At 36.6% G+C, this 24,408-nt stretch overlaps 1 protein-coding gene across 7 annotated transcripts in view; it reads left to right on the top strand.

Moving 5' to 3' along the window:
- The window catches only part of RB1 (RB transcriptional corepressor 1), a 132,291-nt gene that overhangs the window by 100,052 nt on the left and 7,831 nt on the right, over positions 1–24,408 (top strand). For all 7 annotated transcript variants that reach the window (XR_010837248.1, XM_067016698.1, XM_067016695.1 and 4 more), the window contains exons 18-24: positions 10,977–11,095; positions 14,211–14,356; positions 16,926–17,071; positions 19,886–19,990; positions 20,841–20,954; positions 21,053–21,216; positions 23,094–23,124. Coding sequence is in view for 6 of the 7 variants with exons in the window: in XM_067016698.1 (XP_066872799.1) it covers positions 10,977–11,095; positions 14,211–14,356; positions 16,926–17,071; positions 19,886–19,990; positions 20,841–20,954; positions 21,053–21,216; positions 23,094–23,124 (825 nt within the window). In the remaining variant the exon portion in view is untranslated. The remainder of the gene's footprint in view (positions 1–10,976; positions 11,096–14,210; positions 14,357–16,925; positions 17,072–19,885; positions 19,991–20,840; positions 20,955–21,052; positions 21,217–23,093; positions 23,125–24,408) is intronic.

Genomic DNA, 24,408 nt, shown 5'->3' with positions numbered 1-24,408 from the left:
GACCCAACTCTATGCTATCTACAAGAAACCAGTTTTAAATATAAAGGCATAAATATGTTAAAAGTAAAAGCATGAATCAAAAGGTTAGGTGCCTGGATGGAACTGAGGGTAATTCTGAGATTTGTACTGTGGGTGATTAGGTGATTGATAACAGTTAACCAAAGAGGATATTGAAGGAGTCATAGCTGATTGGTGATGAGGGTAATAAGTTCATGTTAATGTTTGAACATGTTAATATTTGAGATGTTTGCCACATATACATGTAGAGATCCAAGGTATCTACTTGGAAATACTGGATCTGGAATTTGAAAGAATAGTTTTAGTCAGAAATGTAGATTTAGGAATAAGTAGAGATATAACTAAAGCCATGATAGTGGCTCAGGCAGCATATATATTGGCAAAAGGATCCTGAGAAATATCAGTATTAAAGAAGCAGTGAAGTTGAATGGGAAAGAACTGTCAGAAAAGTCAGGGCCTGCCCAAAATTTTTTTTTTTTTTTTTTTTTTCTGTTTAACATCTTTATTGGAGTATAATTGTTTTACAATAGTGTGTTAGTTTTCCCTCTACAACAAACTAAATCAGTTATACATACACACATGCTCCCTCATCTCCTCCCTCTCCTGCCCAAAATTTTATGTTTTGTATTCTAGTTTCCTTTTGCAAGATAGAATGGTCTTATAATGATTTGGCTTAGGATAGTACAAAAACATTTCCTGTAATGTAAGGCCAATAATATTTCTTAAAATACCCAGAAAACAATAGCAATTCTTGTCTTCCACTTCCCCTATTGTTAATTTTTCTACTAGAACTGGAGAACTTGTACGTACTTGGATAATCAGAATCTCTTTCAGGAACACCTTGATCTGATAGCCTTTAAGTCCTTTACTCTCTGGAGAAGTTCACATTTGCTTTAGATGTATGTTAATATGAAAGATCATGTAGAGTAGACTTACAGCTTTTTCTATCCATATTACTTGCTGACAGAGAGAGTCTGGTTTCCTTCACATGATTAAGTGGCAAAATAGAGTGGAATGTCCAGAGAGTGATTATGCTGAGAGTTAATTTAAGTAGATAAGTAATGACATAAGACAGCTTGCCTGAGACCAAGAGTAAACTTCTCTCTGAGTCCTGAATGCGAACAGTGCTATAGATATAAATGCATAAATTTTCAGAAGTCAAATATTCCATTAAATACTTTCTTTAGATTAAAAAAAAATCAGATTCTGTATTAGTTATCTATTGCTGTGTAAGAAATTACCCCAAACCTTAACAGTTCAGTAAAACAACTAATGTTTTACTACACACATAATTTCTGAAGGTTGGGAATCTGGGAGTGGTTTGGTTCCATTTCTCTCAGGAAAGTTCCTCAAGTTGTCAACAAAGGCTGCAGTCAGCTTAAATCTTCCCTGGAATTCGAGAATCCGCTACCAAGTTCACTCACACGGTTGTTGGCAGCCCTCATTCCTTCACTGGTCGTTGGCCAGAGGCTTCATTTGTTTGCCACATAGACCTCTCCATAGGGTTGCTTACTTCAAGGCAGCTGCTTTTGCCTAGAGCAAGAAGAGATCCGAGAGAGAGCGAGAGCGAGTGTGGGAGCACGTGCCTAAGATGGAAACTGCAGGTTTTTTATAAGCTAATCTCAGAACTGACATGCTGTCACTTCTGCTATATGCCATTGACCACACAGACTAACCCTAGGACAGTGTATAAGGGTGTAAATGCCCAGTGGCAGGAATTATAGGGGTTATCTTGGAGGCCAGGTGCGACGGTTGATATTTAGTGTCAGTTAGAAAGCAAATCTTAACCACTTTCTTCTTTGTGCTTTGCTGTGTTTAATTAAACCTATGGTATGGTTATGTCATATAACATTCTAGAAATATTTATTGAGTGTCCACTATATGCTTGGCACTGGGTTTTGTTTTTGTCTTTTGGTTTTTGGTTTATTTTGCTGCGTTGGGCCTTCGTTGCTGCATGCAGGCTTTCTCTAGTTGTGGTGAGCAGGGGCTACTCTTCATTGTGGTGCACATGCTTCTCATTGCAGTGGCTTCTCTTGTTGTGGAGCACAGGCTCTAGGTGTGTGGGCTTCAGTAATTGTGGCTCGCAGGCTTAGTTGCTCCACGGCATGTGGGATCTTCCCAGACCAGGGATGGAACCCGTGTCCCCTGCATTGGCAGGCGGATTCTTAACCACTGTGTCACTAGGGAAGTCACCAGCACTGGGCTTTTAATTTAAGAACTCTCTAAAAGTCCCATCTGGAGAAGAAGTTAGACTTGGGATATATTTTGAAGTTGGACCCAATATGACTTGCATGAATTGGACAGCAGAGAGTGAGAGAAAGAATAATAAACATGATTCTTTTTTGCTTTGGGCAACTGTATATAAGAAGTGTTAATGATATGGGAAAAACTGAGGAGGAGTGGGAATTTTTTGGTGATAGAGGACGATTACAGTTCATTTCAAATGAACATGTTGAATAAGGTGAAAGAGGCCAGATGCTTCTGAAGTGACCCTATCAGTAGCTGGCAACTGGAGGGTTGCTTACCTTTATGTTCCTACTTCCTAGTAAAGCTCCTGTTGCAGAATAGACATATGACGAATAATGGGTGGATGGATGCATGGATAACTAGGCATTATTGTCATTAGCATCTCTACAGTTGAGAAAAGTGAATCATAACAAGGTTAAGCAACGTTCTCCAGGGTCATGTGGCCAGTAAGTGGTCAGGACTTGAACCCTTGTGGTATGGCTCCAGAGTCTGTGTTTCTATCCACTGCACCATACTTCTCATTATTATTATCATGGAATAGTCATTATCATAAACCTATATCTATATGTCTCTGTGACCAATTGGGTTGGGGGAGATGGATTAATAAAAGTTATACTTGAGTGAAACATGAACACTGTTGATGAACAAAATGCCACCTTCATCCTTGGAAGAGGAATTCACTTTGGTATAATCCTGTTGTGCTAATTTAAAGCACAACCAGGTAAACCATCAATGGGTTAAACCATATCTGAAGAGAAAGTAAAATACCTGATTAGTAGCATGCCTAAATCCTGTTAAAGGCTCAGGTTTACTTGCATATCTTTGTGAGTCTCAAGGTCTCCTGAAACATCTTTATTTAAGAAAAGAGTGGGATTAGGCCACTCCTGCTGAATATATGTGAATTTGTTCCATTTATCCCATATGTAAAGATATTCAGCTTGTCAATGACTAGAAAATGTAAAACATTGAGTATGACATACATGCATTAGCTGTTGTTAATTGTTAGCATTATTTTACTCAGATGAAAGCCATTACTTTGATTGCACTTCAGAATGCCCCTAATGAATACAGGAAAGAATGCCTTGACAATAGGAATTAGTACATTACAGTGGTTGTAGAATAAATCAGTATTGTTTATTTTTTAAAGACTTTGTTTAACTTAGTTTATTGTGGTTTTAGTTATACAGAAGTTTTCAGGTTCTGTATAGTGAGATTGGTTCATCTTTTCCTTTATGACTTCTGGGTTATGGTCAAACCTAAAAAGTCCTTTCTTATCAAGAAGTTATAGAAACTTACACAAGCCTCTTAGATAGCCTCATCCACCAGAGGGCAGACAGCAGAAGCAAGAAGAACTACAATCCTGCAGCCTGTGGAACAAAAACCACATTCACAGAAAGATAGACAAGATGAAAAGGCAGAGGGCTATGTACCAGATGAAGGAACAAGATAAAACCCAGAAAAACAACTAAATGATGTGGAGATAGGCAACCTTCCAGAAAAAGAATTCAGAATAATGATAGTGAAGATGATCCAGGACCTCAGAAAAAGAATGGAGGCAAAGATCAAGAAGATGGAAGAAATGTGTAACAAAGACCTAGAAAAATTAAAGAACAAATAAACAGAGATGAAAAATACAATAACTGAAATGAAAACTACACTAGAAGGAATCAATAGCAGAATAACTGAAGCAGAAGAATGGATACGTGTCCTGGAACACAGAATGGTGGAATTCACTGCTGCGGAACAGAATAAAGAAAAAAGAATGAAAAGAAATGAAGACAGCCTAAGAGACCTCTGGGAAAAAAACTAAACGCAACAACATTTGCATTATATGGGTCCCAGAAGGAGAAGAGAGAGAGAAAGGACCCGAGAAAATATTTAAAGCGATTATAGTCGAAAACTTCCCTAACATGGGAAAGGAAGTAGCCACCCAAGTCCAGGAAGCGCAGCGAGTCCCATACAGGATAAACCCAAGGAGAAACACACCGAGACACATAGTAATCAAATTGGCAAAAATCAAAGACAAAGAATTATTGAAAGCAGCAAGGGAAAAATGACAAATAACATACAAGGGAACTCCCATAAGGTTAACAGCTGATTTCTCACCAGAAACTCTACAAGCCAGAAGGGAGTGGCATGATATACTTAAAGTGATGAAAGGGAACCGGCAAGGATCTCATTCAGATTTGATGGAGAAATCAAAAGCTTTACAGACAAGCAAAAGCTAAGAGAATTCAGCACCACCAAACCAGCTCTGCAACAAATGCTAAAGGAACTTCTCTAAGTGGGAAACAGAAGAGAAGAAAAGGACCTACAGAAACAAACCCAAAACAATTAAGAAAATGGTCATAGGAACATACATATCGATAATTACCTTAAACGTGAATGGATTAAATACTCCAACCAAAAGACACAGGCTTGCTGGATGGATACAAAAACAAGACCCAGGGCTTCCCTGGTGGTGCAGTGGTTGAGAGGCCGCCTGCCGATGCAGGGGACATGGGTTCGTGCCCCAGTCTGGGAAGATCCCACATGCCGCGGAGCGGCTGGGCCCGTGAGCCGTGGCCACTGAGCCTGCGCGTCCGGAGCCTGTGCTCCGCAACGGGAGAGGCCACAACAGTGAGAGGCCCATGTATCGCAAAAAAAAAAAAAAAAAGACCCATATATATGTGATCTACAAGAGACCCACTTCAGACCTAGGGACACATACAGACTGAAAGTGGGGGGACGGAAAAAGATATTCCATGCAAATGGAAATCAAAAGAAAGCTGGAGTAGCAATACTCATATCAGATAAAATAGACTTTAAAATAAAGAATGTTACAAGAGACAAGGAAGGACACTACATAATGATCAAGGGATCAATCCAAGGAGAAGATATAACAATTATAAATATATATGCACCCAACATAGGAGCACCTCAATACATAAGGCAACTGCTAACAGCTATAAAAGAGGAAATTGACAGTAACACAATAATAGTGGGGGACTTTAACACCTCATTTACACCAATGGACAGATCATCCAAAATGAAAATAAATAAGGAAACAGAAGCTTTGAATGGCAAAATAGACCAGATAGATTTAATTGATATTTATAGGACATTCCATCCAAATACAACAGATTACACTTTCTTCTTAAGTGAGCACGGAACATTCTCAAGGATAGATCACATCTTGGGTCACAAATCAAGCCTCAATAAATTTAAGAAAATTGAAATCCTATCAAGCATTGTTTCTGACCACAATGCTATGAGATTAGAAATGAATTACAGGGAAAAAAACATAAGAAACACAAACACATGGAGGCTAAACAATACGTTACTAAATAACCAAGAGATCACTGAAGAAATAAAAAAATACCTAGAGACAAATGACAATGAAAACACGATGATCCAAAACCTATAGGATATAGCGAAAGCAATTCTAAGAGGGAAGTTTATAGCTATACAAGCCTACCTCAAGAAACAAGAAAAAGCTCAAATAAATAATCTAACCTTACACCTAAAGGAACTAGAGAAAGAACAAACAAAACCCAAAGTTAGCAGAAGGAAAGAAATCATAAAGATCAGAGTAGAAACAAAGAAAACAATAGCAAAGATCAATAAAACTGAAAGCTGGTTCTTTGAGAAGATAAACAAAATTGATAAACCATTAGCCAGACTCATCAAGAAAAACAGAGAGAGGATTCAAATCAATAAAATTAGAAATGAAAAAGGAGAAGTTACAACAGACACCGCAGAAATACAAAGCATCCTAAGAGACTACTACAAGCAACCATATGCCAATAAAATGGACAACCTGGAAGAAATGTACAAATTATTACAAAGGTATAACCTTCCAAGACTGAACCAGGAAGAAATAGAAAATATGAACAGACCAATCACAAGTAATGAAATGGAAACTGTGATTAAAAATCTTCCAACAAACAAAAGTCCAGAACCAGATGGCTTCACAGGTGAATTCTATCAAACATTTAGAGAAGAGCTAACACCCATCCTTCTCAAACTCTTCCAAAAAATTTCAGAGAAAGGAACACTCCCAGACTCATTCTATGAGGCCACCATCACCCTGATATCAAAACCAGACAAAGATACTACAAAAAAAGAAAATTACAGACCAATATCACTGATGAATAGAGATGCAAAAATCCACAACAAAATACTAGCAAACAGAATCCAACAACGCATTAAAAGGATCATACACCATTATCAAGTGGGATTTATCCGAGGGATGCAACGATTCTTCAATATACGCAAGTCAATCAATGTGATACACCATATTAACAAATTGAATAATAAAAATCATATGATCATTTCAATAGATGCAGAAAAAGCTTTTGACAAAATTCAACACTCATTTATGATAAAAACTCTCCAGAAAGTGGGCATAGAGGGAACCTACCTCAACATAATAAAGGCCATATACAACAAACCCACAGAAAACATCATTCTCAATGGTGAAAAACTGAAAGCATTTCCTCTAAGATCAGGAACAAGACAAGGATGTCCACTCTCACCACTGTTATTCAACATAGTTTTGGAAGTCCTAGCCACGGCAGTCAGAGAAGAAAAAGAAAAGGAATACAAATTGGAAAAGAAGAAGTAAAACTGTCACTGTTTGCAGATGACATGATACTATACATGGAGAATCCTAAAGATGCCACCAGAAAACTACTAGAGCTAATCAATGAATTTGGTAAAGTTGCAGGATACCAAATTAATGCACAAATATCTCTTGCATTCCTATACACTAATGATGAAAAATCTGAAAGAGAAATTAAGGAAATACTCCCATTTACCACTGCAACAAAAAGAATAAAATACCTAGGAATAAACCTATCTAGGGAGACAAAAGACCTGTATGCAGAAAACTATAAGACACTGATGAAAGAAATTAAAGATGATACCAACAGATCTGGAGAGATAGGCCATGTTCTTGGATTGGAAGAATCAACATTGTGAAAATGACTATACTACCCAAAGCAATCTACAGATTCAGTGCAATCCCTATCAAATTACCAATGGCATTTTTTATGAGACTAGAACAAATAATCTTAAAATTTGTATGGAGACACAAAAGACCCCAAATAACCAAAGTAGTCTTGAGGGGAAAAAAACGGAGCTGGAGGAATCAGACTCCCTGACTTCAGACTATGCTACAAAGGTACAGTAATCAAGACAATATGGTACTGACATAAAAACAGAAACATAGATCAATGGAACAAGATAGAAAGCCCAGAGATAAACCCATGCACCTATGGTCAACTAATCTATTACAAAGGAGGCAAGCATATACAATGGAGAAAAGACAGTCTCTTCAATAAGTGGTGCTGGGGAAACTGGACAGCTCCATGTAAAAGAATGAAATTAGAACACTCTCAAACACCATACACAAAAATAAACTCAAAATGGATTAGAGACCTAAATGTAAGACTGGAAGCTATAAAACTCTTAGAGGAAAACATAGGAAGAACACTCTTTGACATAAATCACAGCAGGATCTTTTTTGATCCACCTCGTAGAGTAATGGAAATAAAAAGAAAAATAAACAAATGGGACCTAATGACACTTCAAAGCTTTTGCACAGCAAAGGAAACCGTAAACAAGACGAAAAGACAACCCTCAGAATGGGAGAAAATATTTGCAAACGAATCAGCGGACAAAGGATTAATCTCCAAAATATATAAACAGCTCATGCAGCTCAATATTAAAGAAACAAACAACCCAATCCTAATATGGGCAGAAGACCTAAATAGACATTTCTCCAAAGGAAACATACACATGGCCAAGAAGCACATGAAAAGCTGCTCAACCTCACTAATTATTAGAGAAATGCAAATCAAAACTACAATGAGGTATCACCTCACACCAGTTAGAATGGGCATCATCAGAAAATCTACAAACTACAAATGCTGGAGAGGGTGTGGAGAAAAGGGAACCCTCTTGCACTGTTGGTGGGAATGTAAACTGATACAGCCACTGTGGAGAACAGTATGGAGGTTGCTTAAAAAACTAAAAATAGAATTACCATATGATCTAGCAATCCCACTACTGGGCATATACCCAGAGAAAACCATAATTCAAAAAGACACGTGCACCCCTGTGTTCACTTCAGCACTGTTTACAATAGCCAGGTCATGGAAGCAACCTAAATGCCCATTGACAGACGAATGGATAAAGAAGATGTGGTACATATATACAGTGGAATATTACTCAGCCATAAAAATGAACGAAATTGAGTCATTTGTTGAGACATGGATGGATCTAGAGACTGTCATACAGAGTAAAGTAAATCAGAAAGAGAAAAACAAATATCATATATTAATGCATGTATGTGGAACCTAGAAAAATGGTACAGATGAACTGGTTTGCAGGGCAGAAGTTGAGACACAGATGTAGAGAACAAACGTATGGACAGCAAGGTGGGGAAAGCCGCAGGGGGGTGGGGATGGTGGTATGCTGAAATGGGCGATTGGGTTTGACATAGTATACAGTGATGTATATAAAATTGATGACTAATAAGAACATGCTGTATATAAAAAATAACATTTAAAATTTTAAAAATAAAGAAGTTATAAAGAAGGGGGTGAAGGGATGAAAAGAAAAAAAAAGGTAACTGTGTGAGGTAATGAATGCTAATTAGCTTGATTGTGGTGATCATTTCACAGTGTATGAAGCCATCACATTGTGAACCTTAAATATATATGATTTTTGTCAATTATACTTCAGTAAAGGTGAAAAAAGATTTTTTTTTAAGTTATAAAGATATTCTCATATACTTCTCATACTTTTTCAATTTTGTTTTTTAACATAAGTAATTGTTTTCTATATATTATGAAAGTATAATAATTTTTTTTTCAAATTGTTAGCTAATTTTTCACTTTATTGAATAGACTATCTTCATATTTTTACAAAATCTACTTATATTCTACAGTGTTTTGTATTTTTATTTACGAATACACCGCTTTTCCTTTTGGAATAAACCTAGCATCATGGCCATCTGTCTGTTTCTTGCCCTTTAGTTCAAGTACTAAAAGAGTAGAATATATATATATATATATATATATATATATATATATATATATGGCCCCCATTTTTATGGACTTGCAAGCTTTCACCTTGAGAACGTTACAATTTTTGAATCAAGGTTTTTAATGGTTCTTACTGCTGGTTTTACTTTTTTGTAAATGGTATTTTTAAAATTATGCTTTTAAATTGTTTGCTTGGTATATAGAAATATAATTATTTTTCATATTGATTTCATAACAGTACAGAAACCTTGCTAATCTCTCTTATTCTAATAATTTCACTGTAGATCCTTTTGAATTTTCTTTATCAACAGATAAATCATTTGTGAATAATGGTATTTTTGTTCTTTCTTCCTTTCCACTCTTTTTTCTTTGACTTATTGAGCAGACTGGAACTTCAAGTATAATGCTGAATAGAAAGCATGATAATGGGACAACCTTCTCTTATCTCTGATTTTTTAAGGGGAATGCTCTTAACATTTCACCACTACATATAATGTTTGCTGTGGTTTTTCTGTTTATTTGTAGATGTCATTTATCAAATTTGGAGTACCCTTCTGTTCCTGGTTTACTAAGAGTTTTCTTTCTTTTTTATTTAATGACAAATGGGTTTTTAAATGAGAACTTTTCCTGCATTGATTTTGACAGGATTTTTCACCTTAGATTTATTAGTGAGGTGAATTGCATTATAGATTTTCTAACGTTGAACTAATTTTGCAACCTGGATAAACTCAACTTGGTAAATGATATATTCTTTTTAACACTGCTGTTGTGGGTTGCTAATATTTCTGGTTCTGAATTTTTATATCTCTGTTCATGAGCAAGAATGGGCTATAATTTACCTTTTTGTAATGTCCTTGACAGTTTTTAGTATCAGTGTTGTACTGGCCTCATAAGATGAGATAGAGAATGTTTTTACTTATTCCGTTCTCCGAAGAGTTGGAGCAAAAGTGGAATTATCTATTCCTTGAATGTTTGGTGGAATTCACTGGTAAAACCAGAGGTGCTTGATGTTTTCTTTGTGGGGAGACTTTTAATTACTGATCCAAATTCTTTAACAGTTTATAGGACTGTTGGGGTTTATTTATTTCTTATTGAGTTTGGTTAATTTATATTTTTGAGGAATTTTCCACTTGGTCTAAGTTTTCCTATGAATTGACATAAAATTTTTCACAACAGTCCCCTACTATCTTTCTCATCTTTGTAACGGTAGCCCCAGTTTTGTTCCTAATACTGTTTATCTGTCTCTTCTCTTTTTCTCAGTCAATCTGACTGGAGTTTTAATTTTATTAGTTATTTCAAAGAACCAATTATTAGCTTAGTTGATCAAACCATGTATTTTATCTTTGTTTTCATTTTTATTAAATCCTGTTCATGTCTTTATTATTTTCTTCCTTCTACTTTCTTTGGGTCTCTTCTGTGTCTCTTTCCCTAACTTTTAATTTCTTTTCTAATACAAGCATTTGAAGTTATACATATTCCTAGTCTTTATTGTATGTGTAATACAAAAATTGGCAGTCATTATTTTCAAGGTGGAGAAAAGAATCTTATTCTGACTTCAAAATTGCTCGTCAATTATGACTAAATTCATAATGCTCACCATGTCAAACCATATGATTTTGATATATACACTGGAGAATCATACTTTTCAATGTTGTTTCAATGGCATCTTGTTTCATATAGGATTCACCTTTATTTGATCTTATTAAACAAGCAAAGGACCGAGAAGGACCAGCTGATCACCTTGAACCTGCTTGTACTCTCAACCTTCCTCTCCAGAATAATCACACTGCAGCAGATATGTAAGTAGAATATCTGTTGTGTCAATCCATTCAACTTGAAAACAGATTCTGAGCATAGTGTAATCCAAGATGTTATACAAAAGCTGTAGGGAATAGAATTTTGAATAAGACATTTTTCCTGCTTTCAGGGATCAGGAATATAAGATACGTGACCCAAATAAAGTTCATATACAGTGGCACAGAGTGCTACTGAAATCACTCAGGTTTGATGTAATGAGGACAGCTTTCATGCAGAGATGGCAATTTAGATAGTTCTCAAAGGTAGAGCAGGATTTCAACATGGAAACTGGAGAGGAGGGAAGAGACAGAAATAGCATGAACCCCAAAGTATAGCAGCCAGGAAAGCAGGAAACATTTTTCAGGGAGTACAGCTCAGCGCATCTGGAGTGAAGCATAGAATGGGTAAAGGGAGTAGTGCGGGGTCAGAGACTAAAGCGGTTGATTAGTGCATGATGGTGTGATGGACGAGGAAGGCGATAGCTAACACTTATTGAGGGGTCACTGTGTGCTGGACAGTGACCTAACAGCCCTGTAAGATCATAGACACGGCTGTCAGCCTCCGTTATCTATGAAGAAGGAATTAGAAATCAAACTCAAGCAATCTGACCCCAAAGCCCATGCTCTTAAGCAGTCTAGCTACATTGCCTTTCATAGAAATGTGCCTGACGTTATGTTCCTGTCCACTTCTGTATAGGAATTGACATTACAGCGTTCTGCGATTAGTGCAGGAACGGTTTTCCAGAGATGTCATTTCCATGATAATTTGTACCAAAGTATTTCTAGCATATGGAGCTTCTGCCTTCATGTATAAATTTGTTTGCTAGGTAATACATAAATATAAATAAGTCAAGCCTTATCTTTTTCTTTAATTCAATAAGCAGTTGTCTGTTAGGTGCCAGGAAGTGTTCCAGGCACTGGGAATACAAAGGCGAATAAGGTGGACTAGGTCCTTCCCCTCATAGAGCTTACGCTCTGGAGGAAGGAAATAAACAGTGAACAAGTAAACTAATACATAAGGTGATTTTAGAATATAATAAGTTCGGTAATAGAAAGAAACAATGATGTGAAAGAGAGAAGCTAAGAGAGTGCTAGAATGTTTAGTGAAGCTTTCTCTGATGAAGTGCTATTTGACCTGAGACTTCAAGAACAAGTGGGTGCTGGCCAGGCAAAATCTGCATGATGTGCATTATAGGCACAGCAAACAGTATTAAGTGCAGTGGCCTTGGGTGGTCAAACTTAGCTGGTCTGAGGAACAGAAAGAAACCCTGAAGCAAACAAGAGGAGAATGGTACAAGATGGGGCTGGAGAGGCAAACTGGAGCTAGACCTTGTAGGTTCTCATAGGCCGTAGGGAGGAGTTTGGGTTTTAGAAGGGCAGGGGAAAGCATTAAGGTTTTAAGCGGGGGTGCAGCTTGCTGTAGTTGGTATTTTTAAAGGGTCAGTTTCTGGCTGCTATTTGAAGTATAGGTGAGTTTGGAGGAGGGAAAGGAACAGGGCAAGGAAGAAAGTAGAAAGACCAGTTTGGGGAAGATTTCAGTAGTTCAAGTGAGAGATGTAAACAATTTGGTCTAAGATATGTCAGTAGAGATACAAAGAAATGGAAAGTTCTGCGGTGTATTTTAGAGGAAGATTTAATAGAACTTTCTTTTGCATTGGGTTTGAAGATTGGGAAAAGGGAAAAATTAAAAATACCTCCTAAGTTTTTAACTTAAGAAACTGGATGGGCTTCCCTGGTGGCGCAGTGGTTGGGAGTCCGCCTGCCGATGCAGGAGACGCGGGTTCGTGCCCTGGTCCGGGAGGATCCCACATGCCGCGGAGCGACTAGGCCCGTGAGCCATGGCCGCTGAGCCTGTGCGTCCGGAGCCTGTGCTCTGCAACGGGAGAGGCCACAACAGTGAGAGGCCCGCATACCGCAAAAAAAAAAAAAAAAAAAAAAAAAAAAAAAAAAAAAAAAGAAACTGGATGTAATGTGGAGCCATATCTTGACATGGGAAGAATGGGAAAGAAATCAAGAGCTCCACTTTGGCCTTCTTAAGTCTGAGATTCAAGTAGCGAAGTCCAGGAGGTAATGTGTTCACCTAGAATTCAAGGGAGACTAACTTCTACCCAAGTTAAGTCAGTCTACAATATTGTTAGTTAGTGAACTGAAGGGAAATTCAAGGGTGATAATAGACTAGACCCTGGTACTTATAAAGTTATGATGGTGATTCCCTTTTCCTAGTGTAGTAGTAAATATATTGCTTGTACTAGAAACATCCATAGTAAGGTACAAATCCTACTTCCTGCTCAGAATGATTTCTCAGCTACTAAAACAAAATTAGAAAGTTATGCTTTGGTGTTTACTCCCTAGTACTTGCTCTTCATAGTAGATTCTGGAATATTTTTAAAAGACTGTAAACCTTTTACTAATAGTGACCTTAATAAAAAGTGTTCTTGAAAAAAAAAAAGAAAGAAAGTAGACCTGGATTATCCTCTAAAATAAAGGACAACACAGAGCAGTAGAAGGTCAGAAATTGAGAAATAATTTTACCAATATCTCTGCCTTGATTTATGCCTGACATATTTTTAGTATACAGGTGTAAATCTGCCTTGATAATGTTACCTGAAATATTAGTTCATATAATCATGTACTATATAATTTAGGAGGGAGTATGTATGTGTAACTTAAATCCTATGTATATGAACCATAGTTATCAATGAAATGTTTTTAGGAGAGGAGTCAGAGAAATTGATATTTTGATATCAGTGGCTTGTTCTTTTAAGCTGGAGTCATTTTATGAACTCAGTCCCACTTTAATTATTAGAATTGAACATATAAACATATGCAGCTATTTTTTAAATAAGGCAGTAATTCCCAAGAAAAGCCATTTATTGAAATAGAGTTAGAACTGATAAGGACAAGCTTAGTTTTCCTATTAATCTCTCTCTTCCAACTTGTATTTAAAAAGGAATTTGGTGTAGAACAGTAGATTAAATAGACAAAGATGTGTTTGGATGCATGTGTACAGCCGTGTGTCTGTGTGTGTGTGTGTGTGTGTGAGCGTGCGAGAGAGAGAGAGAGAGAGAGAGATTCTTAGCAAACTTCAAATGAAGTCTTTTCCTTTGAATATACCTAGGTATCTTTCTCCTGTAAGATCCCCAAAGAAAAAAGGGTCAACTACACGTGTAAATTCTACTGCAAATTCAGAGGCACAAGCAACCTCAGCCTTCCAGACTCAGAAGCCATTGAAATCTACCTCCCTTTCACTCTTTTACAAAAAAGGTTAGTAGATGATTACTCTCAAGAGCATGGACTCTGAAACGAGGCTGACTGGATTCAAATCATGGCTCTTCTGCTTAACTAGGCATGACTTTGGGCAAGTCGCTTTAATATCATATGACCCAGCAATCCCAGTACTGGGCATATACCCAGAGAAAACCATAATTCAAAAGACACATGCACCCCAGTGTTCATTGCAGCACTATTTACATTAGCCAGGTCATGGAAGCAACCTAAATGTCCAACGACAGATGAATGGATAAAGAAGATGTGGCACATATATACAATGGAATATTACTTAGCCATGAAAAGGAATGAAATTGGGTCATTTGTAGAGATGTGGATGGACCTAGAGTCTGTTATACAGAGTGAAGTAAGCCAGAAAGAGAAAAACAAATATTGTATATTAACGCATATATGTAGAATCTATAAAAAATGGTACAGATGAACTTATTTGCAGGGTAGAAATAGAGATGTAGACGTAGAGAACGGACATGTGGACATGGTGGGGAAGGGAAGGGTAGGATGAATTGGGAGATTATGATTGATATATATACACTGCCATGCGTAAAATAGATAGCTAGCGGGAACATGCTATAAAGCACAGGAAGCTCAGCTCGGTGCTCTGTGATGACCTAGATGGGTGGGATGGGGGTGGGGTGAGAGGGAGGTCCAAGAGGGAGGGGATATATGTATACGTATAGCTGATTCACTTTGTTCTACAGCAGAAACTAACACAACATTGTAAAGCAATTATACTCCAATTTTTTTTAAAAAGGAAAAAAAAACTTTAGTATCTCTATGCCTGTTTTCTCATTTGTAAAATGGAAATAATAATAATCTACCTTGTATGGGTTTTAAGATAATTAAATGAATTAATACATAAAACGCTTCCAACAGTGCCTAGCACATAGTAAGCACTCAGAAAGTGTTAGATGTTGTTATTTTCGCTGCTACTGTTATGCTTTCAAATTTATGCCTGGAAATATTTGCTCCTAACATTACTTTTGCTGTTCAGGTGTGTGAGTTGAGATTATACAATGTGTTGTGGCCTAGCGCAGGTGCATTTCCTGGTAACCAGGTTGTGTAGCATTCTCTGATGTGTGTGTATGTGGTGGGATGGGGAGGTCATTTGGGTGTCTGTGCATGTGTATATATATGCAAGTACACACCCACTTGGAGCTCTTTGAAGGAAAGTAAAAGGCCACATTCCTCTGTGATAAATCATTTTTCTGATTTTTATTCAAGTCAGAGATATGCTGAACTTTATAGGCATGTTATAAGCCCTTACGTTAGAGCATTGGTTCCAAAGTGTGGTCCGCAACCAGCAGAATCCACCTCACCTGCTAAGTTGTAGAAATGATAATTTTTGTTTGAGCCCCGCCCCTAGAACTACTCAGTCAGAAGCTCTAGGATGAGGCAAAAAAAAAAATCATTGTTTTTACAAGCCCTCAATGCAAGTCTGATATAAGCCAAAGTTGAGGACCACTGGGAATAAATTATTAACTAAAAAATTCTGATTACCTTATGCAAGTCTTTGAAAAGTAAATTTAAACCAAGGGTCATTATGTTTAAAGTAGATGGAGGAAAATTCAGTTTTGTGGATTACTTTTCTCCAACCTGTGTTCCACTAGCATTTTTTAATAAACTCTCTAAATTTAATATCACAGTCATATTACCGCTTAGGTAGTCTACAAGTCTAGCATTTTTATAGAGAAATACACTGTTTGTTTTTTGTTTTTAGGATTGGAAAAATTGAGGGACTTTGGAAATTCCATTATTTTAAAAAATAATTACCCTCTTGAATATTGATAGTGAGAATTTTCAACATCTGTGATGAGAGATTACCAGTGGAACTGAAACAAACCCTATTTGGATTGTCTAATTTCACAAGATCTTAGGATCTTTCTTCCTCCGCCTCAACTTTATTTTATTTATTTAATTTATTTTTGGCTGTGTTGGGTGTTGGTTGTGGCACGTGGGATCTTCGTTGAGGCATACGGGATCTTTCATTGTGGCGCACGGGTTTCTCTGTAGTTGTGGCCGTGCAGGTTTTCTCTCTCTAGGTGTGGTGTGCAGGTTCCGGGGCGCGTGGGCTCTGTAGTTGTGGTGTGGGGGTTCCAGAGTGCGTGAGCTCTGTAGTTTGCGGCAGGCAGGCTCTGTAGTTGAGTCGCAGGAGCTCAGTAGCGCACGGGCTTAGTTGCGCTGCGGCATGTGGGATCTTAGTTCCCTGACCAGGGATCAAACTGGCGTCCCCTGCATTGGAAGGCGGATTCTTTACCACTGGACCACCAGGGAAGTCCCTCTACCTCAATTTTATGCTGTAATAATTTAGCAAAAGAATTATTTTTTGCTGAATAATGCTTTCAGCAAAGTATTATTTTGCCTTCTAGTATCTAGGACAGTGCTAAGGCTACAAATCATTTATTCATAAGGAAAACAGTGGTAGAGATGAAGTTAATGTTAAAATGCTATTTAACAGCATTTGGTTATAGCAATTTAACGTTTTGAAAAAATCCACTTGTGATACAAAATTAAGAGTAAATGTGATTAATTCCCCTTATTTTTCCAGTGTATCGACTAGCATATCTTCGACTAAATACCCTGTGTGCACGCCTTCTGTCTGACCACCCAGAACTAGAACATATCATATGGACCCTTTTCCAACACACACTGCAAAATGAGTATGAACTCATGAGAGACAGGCATTTGGACCAGGTAAGAAAATTATGCACTTTTCTTACTTGACTTACTTGTTAGCTGTGTACTGATTTCTTAAGAAAAGGTTAGATTCAAATGAGAAGCTGCATCGATTTAGTAGACTTAATATATATTTGCTTGTTGGCTACCCTTTATATTTTTGCTATATTTCTTACAAATGAGAGCTTTAGAGCTTGAGAATATTTCAGTAACTTTACTTATTTAATGACATGAAAGATCTCACTGTAAAACTCACTGAAGAAACTTTATCATAGGCTTTTTTCTATGTTGTGGTAAGCTAGAATTCATTTAGTGTGGAAAAAGCATGAGACTTAAGAATAGTTGATCTAGGACTTCCCTGGTCCAGTGCTTAAGACTCTGTGCTTCCACTGTAGGCTGCAAGGGGCACGGGTTTGATCCCTGGTTGGGGAACTAAGACCCCCCGGGGATCTTAGTTGATCTAAAAAAGATCTAAAAAAGAATAGTTGATCTAAAACAGTGTCAAATGAATAAATGAATGAGTTAATTTACAAAGACCACCTCTCATATCTTCCTCTTTCTTCTCTGTTTATGGAATAATAATATTTTTTAACAGTTTTATTGAGATGTAATTCATATACCATGCTAATTACCCATTTAAAGTGTACAGTTCAGTAGTTTTTAGTATATTAACAGAGTTGTGCAACAATCACCAAAATCAGTTTTAAAATATTTTCATCATGTCAGAAAGAAACCCTGTGCCTGTAGCATACATGCCTCTATTCTCCTACCCCCCCCTAACCACAGGCAACATGCTAATCTACTTTCTGTCATTATAGATTTGCCTATTCTGGACATTTCATATAAATGGAATCATATAATGTTATCTTTTGTGTATGGATTCCTTCACTTACTATGTTTTCACTGTTCATCTGTGTTATAGCTTGTATCAGTACTTCATTCCTTTTTATTGCCAGATAATATTCCATTGTATGGCTATACCACATCATGTTTATTTATTCATCAATTGATGTACATTTGGTTTCCACTTTTTGGCTATTATGAATAATGTTAATGAAAATTCATGTGAAAGTTTTTGGGTGGACGTATGTTTTCATTTCTCTAGGGTATTTACCTAGGAGTGGAATTGCTGGGTCATATGGTAACTCTTTGTTTTACCTTTTGAGGAATGGCCAGATTGTTTACTAGCATGGCTACCCATTTTACATTCCTGTCAGCAGTGTATGAGGTTCCAATTTCTTCACATCTTCACCAACTTCTTATTTGCCTTTTGGATTATAGCCATCTTAGTTGATATGAAGTGATATCTCTTTGTGGTTTTGATTTGCACTTCTCTGATAGCTAATGATATTGAGAATCTTTTTGTGTTCTTATTGACCATTTGTATATCTTCTTTGGAAAAATAGCTATTCAGATACTTTACCTATTTGTTCATTGGGTTGTCTTTTTATTGTTGAGCCGAAAGGGTTTTTTATATATTCTACATGCAAGTTCCTTATCATGCAAATCCTTATATGATCTGCAAATATTTTCTCTCATTCTCTGAGTTGTCATTTCACTTTCTTGATTGTGTCCTTTGAAGCTTTTGGTGCTTTAGTGCTTCAAAAGCTCAGATTTTCTTTTTCTTCTTGAGTCAGTTTTGGTAGTTCGTGTCTTTCCTTAAATTTTTCCATTTCATCTTAGATATCTATTTTGTTGATATGCAGCTGTTCATAATGTTCCCTTTTAATCTTTTTATTTTGGTAAGGTCGGTAGTATTGTTCCCAGTAAGAATGATATTTTGAGCAAAAGATGAATTATTGTATAAAGGTATAACCTACAAATATGTATATTTTACAAGAGCATATTTGAACCCTAAATTCTAGTATGTTGGATTTTTTTTTTTAAGTAGGCACTTATTGCCTTATGGGTCTACTGCTTTTCTATAATATAGAAAGATAGACAGTAGTGCTAAGGATTTCTAAAGAGATTGGGTATCTGGAATCAAGAAGATTGTGTGAGAGGTACCTTAGGTAGAGTATTGAAATAGGAGAACAGTGTGAATTAGCAAAGAGGATACTTGGATGGCATTCTAAATGGGAGAAATAGTAGGATTGGGGCTGTTTAAGATGCTAAACAAAGGATGTTGAGTAGGTAGTCTCCCTGGTAGATCGGAGCAAGAATGTTGCAAAAGGTATCAGTTCTTACATGAGGTAGTAAAATTCAGACAGATTAAGAAAGTTCGATATTTCAAAGTCACAGAAAATCACTTCAAATTTTATTTTTATGTTTAAAATACCCTTCTCTTTAAATGTAATATATGTAGAGAGTAATCCATTTATCATAAGGATATATCTTAATGTAAATTCATCATCTGAACACATCTATGAAAGCAAATCAAGAAACAGAACATTGTCAACAGAAGACTGTCTCCTGTCCCCTTCCAGTTACTGCATCCCCCTTATCACCACCACTGAGTATAGTCATATTATTTTGTCTAATAGTTTTAACCCTTTTCACACCTGGCTTTTTTTTTTTTTTAAGTGCTAGTTAAACAGTTAATTGATTCCAGTTTCAACTTTTCTCTTCTGAGAAACATGTAAGGAACAGGAGCCAAAGTTAGGTTTATTTACAAACCAGATGATCAGTCCTGAATAATTGAGAGTTGGCTATTTGCATTCTGTTCTTTAAATACTTTACATGTACATTCAAACTGAGCTCAGGATGGGAAAAGATAATTCTGTAGGAAATTAAATTTCCATTTTTTGAAACTAAAAGAAAGATAACAGTGTTTTTTAGAGTACAACCATGCAACAAAATCCTGACTATTTTTATATCATATTTATTTACTAGATTATGATGTGTTCCATGTATGGCATATGCAAAGTAAAGAATATAGACCTTAAATTCAAAATCATTGTAACAGCATACAAAGATCTTCCTCATGCTGTTCAGGAGGTAGGTAATTTTCCATGGTAAGAATTTTCCAGATATATACATATCTATAATATGGATAGCTTCAGTCATTAATTATATCATATGTTCTGACTGTATTCTATAAATTTACATATCAACTTTTTACTTTCATATTATTGGTTAATTATTTGTAACTAAATTGTAATTGGGAAGTTAACACACTTTAATATTCAAATTCATACTGTAAAGTAAATAAGGAATACTATATCCCTGATAATAAGCAGGACATTTGTAATAAACTTTTACACAAATATATAAAAAACATATTGTATATATCTATGACATTTCACTGCTAGTTGAGCAGCTATAATCCAAGCCTAAGATGGCTTTTTCGGATTGTTTTTGCCTGTAAAATATGAATTTTTACTGTTAAATAGTATTATGAACTATTAAAATAGAAAATCTAGGGCTTCCCTGGTGGCACAGTGGTTAAGAATCTGCCTGACGATGCAGGGGACACAGGTTTGAGCCCTGGTCTGGGAAGATCCCACATGCCATGTAGCAACTAAGCCTGTGCACCACAACTACTGAGCCTGCGCTCTAGAGCCCGTGAGCCACAACTACTGAGCCTGTGAGCCACAACTTTTGAGCCCGTGAGCCACAACTACTGAGCCTGTGTGCCACAACTACTGAAGCCCGCGCGCCTAGAGTCCATGCTCCCCAACAAGAGAAGCCACCACTCACCGCAGCTAGGGAAAGCCTGTATGCAGCAACAAAGACCCAATGCAGCCAAAAATAAATAAATTAATTAATTTTTTTAAAAAAAGAAAGAGAATCTGAAGAGTTGAATACCCAAATTCATTTAACAAGTGTTTTTGCTCTTCTTCCTCAGACATTCAAACGTGTTTTGATCAGAGAAGAGGAGTATGATTCTATTATCGTATTCTATAATTCAGTCTTCATGCAGAGACTGAAAACAAATATTTTGCAGTATGCTTCCACCAGGGTATGTTAAAAAGCATCCTTTGTTTGGGAAAATCTAATTATAAAGCAGTGGATCTCACTAAAACGTTAAGTAATCTACTTTTTTTGTTTTTCCTCTAGCCCCCTACCTTATCACCAATTCCTCACATTCCTCGAAGCCCTTACAAGTTTTCTAGCTCACCTTTACGGGTTCCTGGGGGGAACATCTACATATCACCCCTGAAGAATCCGTATAAAATTTCAGAAGGTCTGCCTATGCCAACAAAAATGACTCCAAGATCAAGGTTTGTGTTTTCTTTTTAGGGGAGTGGTAAAGAATAAGAGGGGCTTATTTTGATCCAAGCATAAGAACACAAAGCTTTCTTCATTTAAAATAAGCTAGATTTGAGACCCTAATTTCCTCATTTATATTAAGTGATGTGATAAGAATTGGGGGTCCGGTGGGAGATAATCTGTTTACTTAGATGGGTTTGCACATTAAGGCATCAGCTTTCCTGGCTGCTGGGGTCTGTTCTTTTGTAAACAGTCTGAGCACCAGTTTGATGATAAGTTTCAAGTCACTCTCATGTTTTTGTAAGTAGCCAGTCTGCTAAACAAAGTAGATTACTTTTGGTTAAGAATTTTTATTCTGGAGTTTATTGAATGTCCTGTGAACTCTTTCTGTGGATGTGTTCATCTTGCTTATAAAAATGTAGATGACTGATTAAATGTGGGTTACTGTAAATTAAGTCTTTAGAAGTCCATCCCTAATTCTGCCTGCGGCCTCCTTGTATTAACTTGGGCAGGTCTCAGGGTGCTGTGGCTCAGGTAAATGATGAGTGTGAAACTGTTTTAAATTCTCAGATGAAAGGTTCTGTGCAACTACAAATCAGTATATTATCTTCCACATCCAACAGCAAGTGCTCTCTGGCTTTTGAAGTACTTCAGTTGACTCATTATGTGTTATCATGGGCTATTTAAAACTGACTTTATTTGAATAAAGTGGAGGCAGATTAGCTTGTAAAGTCTCAGAAAATGTTAGCCCATATAGTTGTACTTAATGGGCAAGAAAAACAAGAAGGGGATATATTAACCCTATGGAAAACATTCATGTGGTGTGTTTAATTATATGAAAAATGCACGCTCATAAAAATTTCAAACTCTACAGTAAAAGAAAAAGTAGAAAATAATTGGCAAATGATATAAATGCTCTCATGTGCCCCTGTATCATCTTCTGTTTATTTGGTGTTCTTATAGTTGAGTATCTGTGTACTGATATCTACAGGTTACATTATAAGCTGCTGAGATGCCACACCATGTCTAATTTGTACACATGAAAATGTATACTTAGCTAAATTTTTAACGGTGATAATTAACCCATGTTATGCTGATAGTGATGGCTTTTTGCTGATCTTAGTTAAATCACTTCCAGGTTGGAGTCCTTTAGCAAAAAAGTCACTTCTGAAAGCATCTTAACACTCTACGTATTCAGCATACTTAGTTAAATCAAATATATCAATATATAGAATGATGGCCACTTATCAAAGAATTGGAGGACAATAAAATCCATATATTTATTGATCCCATGTACATATGATCTAATCTTTGTTGTGTCAGGCTAATGCTGTTCTTCACCTTTATTATCAGGAGTGTAAATTATATGGTTCAAACAAGGACAAACTACTAAGAGATTTCTGATTATAGGGTATGTGTTAAATAGCCTTTACTATATATAGTAAATATATTTACTATACTATATATAGATCCGAATTAGAATTCTGATTATCACTTATAAGTTTTTGCCAAATGTAACTTGAATTTTTAATGAGAAAATGTGAAAGAAATTTAAACTGTTAACTTAGTCATTGATTTATGAAGAATTAAGTATGAATAAACTTAAAATTTTCTTTTACCCGTTTTAAATGTGAACAATGGCAGAATATGTTCTTGCAGACATGCAGGTCTTGCTTTAAAAAATCTAAGGAACCAGCTCAGTGTTTGACTAGACTAGCAGTACCAGACAAAGTAAGTCTCTAATGAGTATAATTTGTCAGTGGTTCTAGGGGTAGAGGAAACCTCTGATTTGGTATTCCTGATAGTTCAGAATGACGTGTGTATGTTCACCTCTGTACAGTTGTATATGATTTGCATTACTAATTTGTATTTTATATTAACTTGACAGAATCTTAGTATCAATTGGTGAATCATTTGGGGTAAGTATTTTTCCTGTGAAGTACAATAGTATGCACTATAACTATAAAAGAAATCGAGAATTTTTATAATTTACAAATGCTATTATTCAAGCACCTCATTCAGGCATGTTGCATAGAATTTAGAAGACATATCAGATTTATTTTCAAATCAGATTTAATTTTAAATCATATTCATAATTGGTGAATTTCAAAGTTGTTTTCTAAACATTTCTTTGAGATTATGTAATATGTATGTGTATACATTCATGTATATACATACATATATATGCATTATATAATCTCAGAGGAATGTTTTAAAAAACAGCTTTGAAATTCACTAATTTGAAATAAGATACTCCAAAATGTAATCACTGTGTCCAGATGTCACCAGCCAGTCCTTACCCACTGGTCTCCTTCTATACATATACACACTTTTGCTTTTCTTCCTCTCCAAATTCTAGGATATTCTTTCCCTGTTAAATTGATAAGGAATTGGTTACATGCCCCAGTGTAAGTGACAGAGTCTGTGGTGGTCTTTGTTCCAGAGGAATGCAGGGGAAAGCTTAGCTTTGAAATGGTTATGCTAGTCTGGGAACCCATTACTCTAGCTGGCCTTTCATTAACCATCACTAATTCAGCAGTCCTGTATTCAGTGTGCGTTACTATTAATGTTTCATACCACCCACCCCTCTGCCTATATTTGTTATTTATTGCTGCGTAACAAATCACCCCCAAACTTAGTAACTTAAACCTTTTTTCATCTCAGTTTCTGTGGGTCAGTAAGCAGGCCTGGCTTAGGATCCAGGGTCTCTCCAGACAAGGCTGCAGTCAGTGTGTCACCTGGAGCTGCAGTTATCTCCAGGCTCACCTGGAGGACGACCTCTCACAGACTCATTCATATGGCTGTTGGCTGATCCTCGATGGCTCTTGGCCCAAGCCATCAGTTCCTTGACACGTGGGCTTCTCCGTAGGGTGACAGGCTGCTCACAACATAGCAGCTTGCTTCTCCCAGAGCAAGGACTCCAAGAGAGGGAGGCAGGGAAGGAGGGAGATAAACAAGCAAAATGGAAGTCAGTCTTGTTGTAATCTTGGAAGTGACTTTCCATCACTTTTGCCACATTATTTTGTCAAGAGCAAGACACCACCAGGTCCAACCCACACTCAAGGAGATGAGGATTAGTGAGAGCCATTCTAGCATCTGCCTGCTGCACTGCCCCAAATGAAACAACTAGAGAACCATAAATGTTCGTATACTAAAAGACCGAATGTTAAAATGTTTGTTATAAATAGTAAATGCTGTGGCAT

This window comes from Kogia breviceps, chromosome 16 (genome assembly GCF_026419965.1).
Source record: "Kogia breviceps isolate mKogBre1 chromosome 16, mKogBre1 haplotype 1, whole genome shotgun sequence".
NCBI classification, from domain to species: domain Eukaryota; kingdom Metazoa; phylum Chordata; class Mammalia; order Artiodactyla; family Physeteridae; genus Kogia; species Kogia breviceps.
This window is presented reverse-complemented; position numbering and strand designations above follow the sequence as displayed.